The sequence below is a fragment of the Malus sylvestris genome, chromosome 10, assembly GCF_916048215.2.
Source record: "Malus sylvestris chromosome 10, drMalSylv7.2, whole genome shotgun sequence".
NCBI lineage: Eukaryota > Viridiplantae > Streptophyta > Magnoliopsida > Rosales > Rosaceae > Malus > Malus sylvestris.
In genome coordinates, this window is record NC_062269.1 from 3,826,641 (window position 1) to 3,839,244 (window position 12,604).

The window sequence follows — 12,604 nt, forward strand, 5'->3', positions numbered from 1 at the left end:
CATCAATAGAGGGCAACCACAATTCTCAAAAGCTTCACACACTCTTGATCAAGACAGTGTGAAGCAAAACCAATTTATGGTGCCAACAAAAGCTTTATCAATGGAGGACAACTACAATTCTCAAACCTTCGAGGCAAATTCAAGACTGTTCGAAGCAAATTCAATTTATATGGTTCATCCAAACCTTCGACTACTACAAGGTGTGGCTTGCATCACAATCTCTTGCTCAACAGTGTGGAAGCAAAATTTGTATATGTTGTCTCTCTCACATTTTCAAATTTCTAGTTTCCTAAAAAAAAAAGAAAGAAAAAGGAAATTCAACAAAGCTTCATCAATGGAGGACAACTACAAATTTTCAAAAGCTTCACACTATCTTGATCAAGATAGTGTGAAGCAAAATCAATTCATGGTACCCAACAAAAGCTTCAACTCTAAAGCTTCACCTACAAAAACTTCACCCACAATAGCTTCACCTACAAAAGCTTCACCCACCACAAAAGTTTCACCTACAAAAGCTTCACCCACAATAGCTTCACCTACAAAAGCTTCACCCATAAAAGCTTCACCAACAAAAGCTTCACCCACCACAGAAGCTTCACCCACAAAAGCTTCACCCACAAAAGCTTCACCCACCACAAAAGCTTCACCCACAAAAGTTTCACCCATAAAAGCTTCACCAACAAAAGCTTCACCCACAAAAGCTTCCCCCACCACAAAAGCTTCACCCACAAAAGCTTTACCTACAAAGCTTCAACACAAAAGCTTCACACTATCATGATCAAAATAGTGTGAAGCAAAATCAATTCATGGTACCCAACAAAGCTTCAACCTCAAAGCTTCACCTATAAAGCTTAATATATATATATATATATATATATATATATATATATTTTTTTTTCGGAAATTCGAAAATTCAAAAATTCAAAAATTCAAAAATTCAGAAATTCGAAAATTCGAAAAAAAAAAAATTTGCCTAGGCCTCATCTTCTTTGGGCCTAACAACTTTCATAACAAATATATATGAAGAAGGAGTTTTGGGCTGCCACTTAGAAAAGAAAATGGTGAAGTTTTGTTATTTTGGAAACTCCCTCGACCGGAGACTTGGGGGACTCATACCATATGCTACTGCACCTTGATACTCGGAAGTTTCACGACCACTCAATGACTTGGATTTTTTCATGTCTCCAACCGAGAAGTTTTCCGCACTCGGGAAATTAAGGGAGCACTACCTCAACCTACATGCTTTACTCACAAAGATTCAACATACAAGATTCAACAAAAGGAAAAATTCAAAGAACTTAGTGAAGAAGGCCTTGGTGTATTTAACACAATACGTTGAAATGAAGCAAAGCTTGTTTATTGATATCTCCGATAAGTTACAAATATGTACATATACATGAATCAAACTAAACAAACAAGAGGGAGCCTTCACAAATGTTGCTCAGGAGAAGTCTCAGCAGTCGGCAGAGCCCCAGAAAGATGAGGCACCAGAGGGTGATTATTCGGAGCCTCAGTACTAGGCAGAACCCCAGAAGGAGGAGGCACCGAAGGTTGATCATTTGGAGCTTCATTACGCGGTACAACCCCAGAAGACGAAGGCAATAAATGCCTTTGGAACAAACCCACAAGCCTCTGATAATCAAGTAAAATTTGACCATCAGATTCTTGCAGCTGGTCGAGCTTCCTCTTCATGTTTGTAGCATTGTCATGTGCGAGCCTATTCAATTGTTTATTCTCATGCTTGAGCCATCTGATCTCATGTTTGAGACTTATCACCTCAGCCACCAATGATTCAACTTGGCGGGTTTAAGCAAATAAGCGTTGGGCCATATTAGACACAGAACCTGCACATTGAACACTGAGAGCCAGAGAATCCTTAACAGCCAACTCATCAGACCGTTTGGAAAGTAGTCTGTTATCTTTGGAAGTGAGAAGATTCCTGGCCACCACCGCAGTTGTCATATCATTCTTTATCACATAGTCCCCAACGGTAAGAGGACCAGTAGGGGATAAGAAGGATGGGCGCCATATGTTGTCTTGAGAAGGCATGGCTGCCTCTTCACCAAAATTCAAGTCAAAACGACGGTCGGATGGGCCAGACATTCTCAGAAATGATGAAGGAGAAATGAGGTGCAATAAATCTCTGAAGTAAGGGGAAAATTCCTACAAGCAATAACTCTCTGAATGTACTTCTTACACACAATTGGTGCCTTTATAAAAGAAAGGGCAATAGGGCCGTTGGTTCAAAAATCGAAGAAGTACCACTCTCCAGATTCCAAAGAGGCACCACCTTCCACACGCAACATCAGCTCATCGGGTACCACATATAACTTTGCCAAAGATCTCTGACAAAGTTTAGACACATAAATTTTGAAGGTCCAACTACCCTACTATTACCCACAAGGGTAAAGGAACATCACCATTACTTGATAACTAGAAAGTCCCAATGTGTGTCAACCTCCGTGCTCCGTCGGAAGGCAGACTGGCAAAAATGCCCAACCTTTACTCACATTCGAGAAAACACTCCCAACAAGATTGCTTGCTCAAAAATCGAAGAGGTATCGCCCTCCGAATCTCAAGAGCCAGACTTCCAACAGGATTCTCAAAAATCGAAGAGACACTGCTCTCCAAATCTCAAGAGTCAGACTCCCAACATGATTGCTTTCTTAAAAATCCAAAAGGCACCACTCTTTGAATCTCGAGAGCCAGACTCCTAACAGGATTACGTGCTCAAAAATCGAAGAGGCACAACCTTCCGAATCTCGAGAGCCAGACTCCCAACAAGATTACTTTCTCAAAAATCGAAGAGACACTGCTCTCCGAATCTCAAGAGTCAGACTCCTAACAGGATTGCTTTCTCAAAAATCGAAGAGGCACCGTTCTCTGAATCTCGAGAGCCAGATCCCCAACATGATTGCTTGTTCGAGAACCGAAGAGGCACCGCTCTCTGAACTTCGAGAGCCAGATTTCCTTGGATAAAGCTTGTCTGTAATCTTCACACGTAACATCAACTTTCCAGATACCACATACCACTTTTTCAAAATGCTTTGACAAAGTTAAAACATGTGAAGCTTGCAGCTCCCACTACATTGCTATGACCAAGAAGGGTAAAGGAATAGCACTACTACTTGTTGTTAGGGAGACTCCTATATATGTCGACCTCCATCCTCCACAGCCAGGCAGACCTGCAAATAAAAAAAATGCTCAACTTTTCTTCACATCCGAGATGGCACTCTGAGCAGAGTCTCTCGAAATACTCAGCTTCTTTTCCTCCCGATAATACCTCTGCAAACAAGCCATACCAGAGTAAAAGTATCTCATATCATCAGGGTTAAAAGAAAGAGTATCCCATATCATGCTTTTTCCCTGTCTTATCATTTGGCCTTGTTCTTACCTGTAAGACAAAGAGAAAGAGAGCAATCAGTCAGCATTTGAAATCAAGCTTCTAGTCAAGAACTGACTTCCTGGAACCCCTTGCCTAATTACTTACCTGGCATTACTCTTGAGTACTCATCTTCAACATCTTATGCTTCCAAAAAAGATACCACATCTGCCTGAGGAACAGATAGGGCAAGTGAGAAGTATATAAGGAAGCAGTGGAGACAAGCGTAACAGAACACGTGCCGATACATCTACTACTTTGTCAACAGCAAAAGTATCCCATATCATCAGGGTCGAACGTACTTTAGATTTGATAGACTTGTTTTGACCCTCAAATTCTTGAGTCGGCCTTATACTCTGAAGGAAACCAGAAAACCCTCCAGCCCAGTTCAAGAATAAGCCTGTGGAAAGTTACTTCTTCAAAAGCAAAAGTATCTCATATCATCTCTTCTCTATTTGCTTCTCCTTATCCTTGTTGCTGTTTACGACACAAGGAGAATGAGAACAATCAACTGGAAGCCGAAGTCGAACCTCCGATCCAGGTTGCTTGCTTGGAAGTCTGATTACTTACCTTGTCTGTTACCTCATTTGGCAAATCTCCTAGCTCGGCGACTTGGGGGACTCCTACTATAGGATTTGTATCGCACTTGACCAAGCCCGAAACTACAAGTAAGCTTCAAGTGAAATTGATACATTACCTTGTGTATCTTCATCAGTTAAAGATACCACCACTGGATGGAGCAAAAGTACTTCTAGAGAAGATGCGACATCTATATATGAGACAGATAAGGCAAGTGAAAATGATACCACACTTCGGTACTTAGAAGTTTCGTGATTACTCAATAGCTTGGATCTTGCAAGTCCCCAACTGAGGAGCTTCCCTTACTCGGGAACTTAGGGGAGCACTGTTTGTACCATACTTGACCAATCCCGAAACTACTGAGCACCGGTCAACGTTATACCGTCAAGGACCCAGAAGAGTTTTCCCTCCAACCAGGAGGCCAATCACAGCGCGACACGTGTCGACATCAGAAGCCAATCATAGCGCGACACGTGTCAACATCAAAAGTCAATCACAACACGACACGTGTCAATGTCAGAATGAAACTAGAAACTCTATTCTATAAATAGAGATCATTCTCTCACAATATTTCCGAATGTCATTTGTACTAAATCATTCACTAGTACTCACTAAATGAGAGCTTGAACCTATGTACTTATGTAAACCCTTCACAATTAATGAGAACTCATCTACTCCGTGGACGTAGCCAATCTGGGTGAACCACGTATATCTTATGTTTGCTTCCCTGTCTCTATCCATTTACTTACTTATCCACACTAGTGATCGGAGCAATCTAGCGAAGGTCACAAACTTAACATTTTCTGTTGTACCAAAGTCTTCACTGATTTTGTGCATCAACAGGTATTGTTCCGACAAGTATAGGAAATGCCTTACACATTAACTCCATTTACATTGGTTGCCCTGGGGGGGGTCTTCAATTTAATTTTTTTCTTTTCCGTTGAAACCTTTAAAATTATTATTTTATTAATTATTCTCTCTTATCACTGCTTAAATTTCTTTATAGCTTATTTGATATAATTTGAATATATTGATGAGAGAAATAGTATAAAGTTTAAGGGCGCGTTTACTAATCCGTAATCAGATTGAGATGAATTGGATTGAGGAGGAATTGAAATGAGGTGGAATCAGAATCAGATTTCTGTTGAAGTTGTTTACTAAAACTGTCTGGAATCGAAGCAGTAATGATGTTGAGTCCATATAAGTTGTTTACTAATTCACTTGAATCGGAATAAAAATCAATATGATTACTAAAATACCCTTGTTCTATTTTGTTTTATTTCATCCGTATATTTATTTTTAATAACATTTTAATTTGTTTTATTTCAAGCCTTTATTCCAAAAAATTAAAATTGTATACAAATTTATTGAATTACCAATATTAAAATATTAAACAATTTAATAATGCTCTTATTCAAACCCAACTGAATAGAAGTATAGAACACTTCTCCTCTCTCTGCAAGTCTGCGTACCATTCCTCTCCTGACCATCACCTCCACCTTCCCCATGCACCCTACCCCATAGCCACCACCTCTTCTACTTGCGAAGTATTTCATGATTTATGGGTTTGTTGAGTGATTGTTTCCACATATTTGTGGGTTTGGATTTGAATTATTTATTTTTTTGGGATTTGAATCCGATTTGCGAGATACGTGGCTGGGGTTCTTAAGCTGGTGGGATGGGAAGTGAAGCACGATCGCACAGGGAGGTGGCAACTGGAAAGTGATGCGCAGACACATGAAGGCAGGGTGCGCAAGGAGTGGTGGGATGTTGGGTTGAGTGGCAGACTTGAAATTTTAGAAATAATGAGAGGGTCATAACAGGTATAAAAAATACATTCCTGATTCCCTCACTCACCCAGAATCCAAATATCTCATCCATCTAAGGAGACCAATTCCTCCAATTTGGGGAGTTGGATTCCTAATTTCCGTGTGGGTCCCACGATTCTTTTGATTCCCTCAGGTTGGTAACGCTTCAATACTCCGTAATCGGAATTCAACTCCTTATTTTGATTCCGATTACGAGTACATAAACATGCCACAAGTGAGCACAAACCTCTGAAGGAATTAATTAGCGCCAAGGTCAAATAATCTCCAACGTATTCAGGTAACCCAATACATTTGAAGATAACAGAACAGTCCTTAAGCGAGTAGCCATATTACATACTTCATAAAGAATCCCTTTAAGCAAGTAATGGTGGACTAGCCTTTCTACACGCACTCATGCGCGTGCAAAAGACATTTTTTTCATCACAGTGCACTACGCACGACTTACACATTTTAGATGTATTTATATGCAAGGATTGGTTCAATGTATAGAAACATAAAATAAAGACTATTATCATCTCTAATAATAGAGGCAGTAATTTAAAGTATTTATCTAGAACGAAAGGCAATGATAATGTAAAATAACTATTCGTTCAATCTTAATGGATGTGTCTTAATAATTTGTACAAAACTATTCATACAACGTATGGATTTACAAATATATAATTAATAGATACAAAAAAAATAAGAAATCATAGTTACTCGCCAATGTTGGTCCTATGTCATCTTGGTTTACTTTCGTTTGATTTTGTACTATATTTATTGAGTTCAATCGGGGTTTGATAATTGGCACATCGTCACATTGAAATTCGAGCCCACTATGATGAATTCATAGATTGTCATCTTTGCCTTTGTTGATTGCTTCTATGATACCTTTGGTTTGACTGTTGAGAATTGTGAACATTTGTTTGTTCGAAGTGAACTCCTTCATTGCCGACCTACATTGAGAAATTGCCAAAAAAAATGAATTTTATTTTATTTTTGAAAAAGAAGAACAAATAAATCATCTCTACATAAGAGGAATAATGTAGATAAGGTAAGAACCTCTAAACATATTGGTTCTATCAATTCCCTCCATACTTGATATGTTGAAGTCCTCTGGAAATCTTAAAACTGAAATTTCAATTTGATGATTCTTAATAAAAGTAAAATTGGAGAAAAATAGGGAAACATAGCATTGAAATTCAATAATGGAAAATGATGTTTGCACAAATTAGATCATAGTTAAAAGACTCATGAAATGTACACTATTGAATTGACAGAACACAAACTAATAGAAGGGAGCCAAACATATACCACCATAACCAAAATTAAGACAATAGGCATTAAAAAGTGATGCCTTTGACGACATTCAAAGTAAATATTAAACATGCTATGCGATTGTCTACCATCTAACAAAATTAAGAATGGATAGGGAAATACTTAGTAATGAAATGAGGGAAATACCTTAGTAACGCAGTAATTATGTTTGTACTTCTGTTTGAATAATCCACCAATTCACTGCACCAAAGCATATTTAACCAAAAAGAAATGAGGAGAACGTAGACAAGGAAATGATTTTAGTAATGCAAACCACTAAATGAAACACATATACCCACTACCGATTAATAGTCCAAGTCTGTAAACCCTATTTAACCAAAATGAAACTCAAAATGAATTATGGTAAGTAAACATATATGCACGTCCAAGTTTGTAATCCCTATTTAAGCTTGACAGGACCAAAACGATTTGAGGTTGAGAAGTATTTTTACTTTTAACAGTGATACACACCTTTAATCGCTGAAAATGGTGGAATGGAAACCTGGGAGAGGGAATGAGAAAAGAATTTGATAGAATATCGGGGTAGTTGTGGGAGGTTACTGGGAAATAGATCAACACTACGTCTCCTTTTACACAAAAACTCCCTAGACCAAGAAGCAGTTCCACAGGGAAGCAGTTCAACAGCAGTCGCTGCAATACCTATGCCAATGAAAAATACAGAAATTGCAGACTAAATGAACAAAATTTACGTACAGAATATGGGCAAAATAGATAAAAATAAAAAATGCATAAGTAACTTAAAAACTGCACATAAACAGAAAACTTTACCTGCTGCTGTTAGGTATTCCTCCCATTTGCAGATCCGATTGAGCTAATTTTCCGGAGCTTACCCAATGTGAATCACAGGCACCCAAGAGAAAGCAAACAATGAGAGGCGCAAGCATATTTGCAGAGCACTTAGATTCTTTTCTATCAAACCCATTCTTCAGAAACCATTTAAAGAAAGGGTGGTTGGTAAATTTCAGTTCTTACATATCACATCCCTTTTCATAACACACCAATCTCTGGAAATGGTGGAAATTTAAAAAAATGCATAAGTAACTGCACATTAAAAGAAAACTTTACCTGCTGCTGTTAGGTATTCCTCCCATTTGCAGATCCGATTGAGCTAATTTTCCTGAGCTTCAACCACGGACCCATTCATGAATCCCTAAATTTACCCAATCTTAACAACATGAAGAATTTAGTACAAATATTTAACCGAGCAGTAAACTTTGAAAGCAAAGAGAGTTACGAAAACAAATAGAAAACAGAATGGTTAAACATACAACAAAACATGGAAGAGAAACAAAAGAGAATAAGACCATTTTAAATCAATACGTATGTTGTAAGTCTTTGCTTCTTAGTATCCTCTTAGCTCTTGTGAACTCTGTCTCTGCAAAGTAATTTAGTAATCAAACTTTCAGCAATACAACTGAAGTTTGAAATTTAAAACAATTAAGTAATGATCATTAAATGAAACCTAACACTAATACTCTAAAAGTTTTGTGATAGGCCCTAAATCAAAGAAATAACATTTTAAATTGATTAAAATGGCTAGCACACCTTAAAATCAAATAAAATCTAACCATTTGTTTTATACTGCTCCTTCAAAACTACAGTTCTTGTCTTCGGTAGCCTCACATATTCGTCACCGGGGTGTTTTATTTTATTTTTTGGGACATTTCAGCACCTAAATGCAATGACATTACCAAAGTCTATAACTGTAGAAATTAAGAAAATAGCGTAATTAACATTCTACAATCATTTCATAAACTGTCAGTTTCATCAAAAGTCTGGTACCAAGAAACCAAGTGCAATACAATCGAATGTAATACTCAGATAAACAAAAGAGAGACCAACGTCCCTCCACCAACTACCCATTACAAAATATGCATAAAAAAAAAAAAAAAAGATTATGATCAAAGGTCCAAGCAACAAATGAGAAAATTTTCGAGCAGTGCAACCATGTAAATGAAGAAGGAAAAAGATAAAAATACAGAAAATGCAGACTAAATGAACAAAATTGATGTACAGAATATGGGCAAAAGAGATAAAAATAAAGAATGCATAAGTAACTTAAAAACTGCACATAAAAAGAAAACTTCACCTGCTGCTGTTAGGTATTCCTCCCATTTGCAGATCCGATTGCGCTAATTTTCCGGAGCTTACCCTATGTGAATCACAGGCACCCAAGAGAAAGCAAACAATGAGCAGGAAAATAAACTTATTGGCAGAGAGAACATAAAAATGAAAATTTCTACTAAATTAATTAAAATAACCTAATGTGCAGGAAAATAAACTCATTGGCAGAAAGAACATAAAAATGAAAATCTCTAATAAATTAATTAAAATAAACTAATGTGTAGGATGAACATAAATAACATTTTGAATTAAACTAAAGAGATACAAACCAATAATATTAAGATTGACAGGAGCAAAAAGATTGAGAGTTAAGAAGCTGTACCAAGGAAGACTCTTTGAAAATAAAAGATTAAGATAAATATGTTTTTCACTCTTGATTTTTCAATTAATATTTAAGCTTGACATAGGTTCTGAATTGAATTGGTGATGGTAAAAATGGAAAATCAAGACATCAATACCCGCTCGAATTTTTCAGAGCTTCCACTTTGTAGTCCCAGTCCTTATTCACAAATTTGCAAGGAACAAAGAAAATGAAAAGAGTGAAAAATCAAAACTGGATTGGCGGTGTAAAAATTAAGTACCTGAGCAAGTTGCAATTTTTTGGGGTGCCCTCTCCCTCTCTCTGCTTGATAGAAAGAAATAATCAGTAGGGATGCATAAAACACAAATATTCTAACAAACCACATTGCACATCCAAATAGACTAAAGAATCAAAATATTGAAATTGAATTAGAAATAGCTCTGTAGATGCCCAAATTAACAACAACAAAACAACCTAAAATTAAACCCTATAGAAAGCAATGAAGATGCAGAGGATTTGCATGCACCCAAGAGAAAGCAAACAATGAGAGGCGCAATCATATTTGCAGAGCAATTAGATTCATTTCTAATTAACGACAGGAAAAAAACCCAAAAATAAACCCTAGTTTTTTAAATTGGGAAGTTGGGTACCTGGAGAAGATGGCAATGAAGGCGGCGGCAGCGTAGGTGGAGGAACACGGCCAGGAGATGGGCTCCTGAAGGTGGGCGCTCGGGATCGAAGGTGTGAAGAAGGATGGGTTCCAACTTCCAAGATGCGTCCCGGAGTCTGGTTCCGAAGATTGGGCTCTTTTGGATGATTCATCTGTGTGTAGCGGTGGTACGTGGGTAGTTATTGTTTAACCTTCAACTGAACTCAGATCGTGGGAACCGTAAAACTCTCCGGTTTCGACTGATAACTGAACTGGCAACTGTACTCTTTTTCACTTTCCTCCCCTCCCACGTTCCAAATTCCGTAGTTCATGTTTTTACCTTTCTATCCCTTATCAAAATTCTGTATAATCAAAATTCTGTATAATTTATTGCATGACTTAAGTTTTTTTGTTTCAATGGCTTTTGCGTTCAGTTATTTTTTGTGAAGCCTTAAGACACCAAATTTTCTTTCTGTCTTTCTAATATTAAAGATTAAAGATTAGAGTTGCTCCTCGCAACACTATTACATACTAGTTGACTTTGTGCGTCTGATTCCACCACTCATAATTAAAAAAAAAAAAGAGTGCTTTGTACAGTACAATCGGAAAACAATTGGTTTGCTAACAAAGTTTATAATATTGGAACTATGTATTATGCATATGAATTGACGTGAGGAATGTAAGGAGAAACCATCCCTTGTTGCTAAAATCAATAAGAAGGAAAAACTTGTATTAGAAGAAATTCTAATTTTTTATTAGAATAGATCCACAAATAGATAGTCAATCAATCTGACCGGTGATTACATCCCCAATACTACTATATAACAGTACAACATGGTTTCTAGCAGATAATTCAGGATATTTAACTCCTTTAGAACTTAAGGCAGTTTCGCAGTTACCCGCATCATCGCCCGCAATTTTGACATCATAGTTGGCCGTCAAAGGATCCTCGTATATCTCAACTTTTGCGCTTTGGAATGAAGCCACCACTAACTCGTATGAAGAAGCACATTGTTTAATAGGCTCCGTCGGATCACTCTTGAGCAAATTGTTGATGAATGCTTGGCTATCTTTTGCATTCCCTATGGCTAGGTCGAGGGCGACTTGAGCAAGAAGTATGTAAGTGGATGCCGATTTTACTCGAGGATCAGAGTGCAGAACTTCCATGCACTCAGTATTATTTATGGATTTTTGGCATACACCATCGACCAATTGGGCTGATGCATTGGCTGGTGAAGGAGAAGAGAGGAAGAAAAACAAATAACCAGCAAAGAATAATGTTAACGCATAACCAAGAGGGGACTCCATTGTAGGAAATTTGTAATTTAAAAGGTTAATATGATTTTTTTTTTCATAAAAAGGTTGATATGATTGTGCTATATATAATAGTGAGATATGGCTCTAGGGTTTCATAAGAGTCTTATTTTAGGTTTTATATTAATGAGATACGATTACGATTCATAAAATACGTGCAATCTGGCAACCAATTCAGGGCAGTTTTGGAAAATTGAGATCATGATTCACTTAATAATAAGAATCGAAATGTCACTTAGTATTACGGTCTAGTGATATTTCCTTCCATTTATAAGTGAGAAGTCTTAGATTCGATTATCGTCAATGGTGAATTTGAACTACATTATTATTAGCCCATTGTGAGGCTTAGCCTACATTTTCTGTTCTAGTGTAAATAATATCGTTTGTTAAAATAAATAATAAATAATAAAAATAATAAGGATCGAAACAGACTGTCCTTCTCTTATGTCTATGTCCACTAAGTCCATAGGGCAATTCTTCAATAATCTCACTCACAAACTCGACTACTTTAATCTTCTCTATAAGGAAATAAATCAAATCACATTTTTGTCCATATGACAATAAAACCTCGACGAATTCAAATCAAATCCTAACTAAATCAAATCTTTAAAATACTTTCCTTTATATTTTCCAACACCACCTCAAACTCATGATAAGAAGGAATCAAATCTAATTTGCAACTCGTTCCACTCCACCAAAATCTCACCATGATCCCTTCCACTCTTACACAAATTCACAGAAATTTTGAAGCATGACATAACATGAACCCTTCCCACTTCCTTGCACAGATTCACAGAAATTTTGAAGCATGACATAATATGATCCCTTCCTCTTCCTGTACACAAATTGACAGGAATTTTGAAGGATGCATAACATGATCCCTTCCACTTCCTTTACGCAAATTGACAGGAATTTTGAAGCATGACATAGCACAAATTGACATAACTGACGCCACTGAACGAATCAACCCTCCCTGTTGAAGATAAATATCACCACATCCCTTTCTGTTGGAGGTAAATTGTTTTAAGTTTTAGAGAGATAGAATTGGCCCGCTACTAATAACAACGATAGCATCCACTTAATCATCTATGTAATCATTTAGTGTAGTG

At 37.1% G+C, this 12,604-nt stretch overlaps 2 protein-coding genes across 21 annotated transcripts; both read right to left on the reverse strand.

The window, feature by feature from the left end:
• Positions 1-6,356: 6,356 nt before the first annotated feature.
• On the reverse strand, positions 6,357-10,591 carry LOC126584888 (uncharacterized). Of its 20 annotated transcripts, none has more exons than XR_007610168.1 (9): positions 10,183-10,330; positions 9,813-9,851; positions 9,197-9,259; positions 8,412-8,482; positions 8,173-8,257; positions 7,876-7,932; positions 7,558-7,746; positions 7,234-7,287; positions 6,836-6,900 (listed from the first exon to the last, which is right to left on the reverse strand). XR_007610168.1 is itself a non-coding variant. In XM_050249266.1 (8 exons), exons 1-7 carry the CDS (start codon positions 10,352-10,354, stop codon positions 6,852-6,854), a joined length of 480 nt encoding a protein of 159 aa, XP_050105223.1. In that variant the 5' UTR covers positions 10,355-10,588; the 3' UTR covers positions 6,357-6,725; positions 6,840-6,851. The 20 variants fall into 20 exon arrangements, 5 of the variants coding, with proteins under 5 accessions (XP_050105223.1, XP_050105222.1, XP_050105221.1 ...); XR_007610167.1 differs by having other exon boundaries at positions 8,173-8,272; XR_007610165.1 differs by having other exon boundaries at positions 7,876-8,030; positions 8,173-8,272.
• Positions 10,592-10,956: 365 nt separating this feature from the next.
• LOC126584890 (uncharacterized) lies at positions 10,957-11,489 on the reverse strand. Its single transcript, XM_050249268.1, has one exon. It carries the CDS (start codon positions 11,487-11,489, stop codon positions 10,962-10,964), a length of 528 nt encoding a protein of 175 aa, XP_050105225.1. The 3' UTR covers positions 10,957-10,961.
• Positions 11,490-12,604: the final 1,115 nt, after the last annotated feature.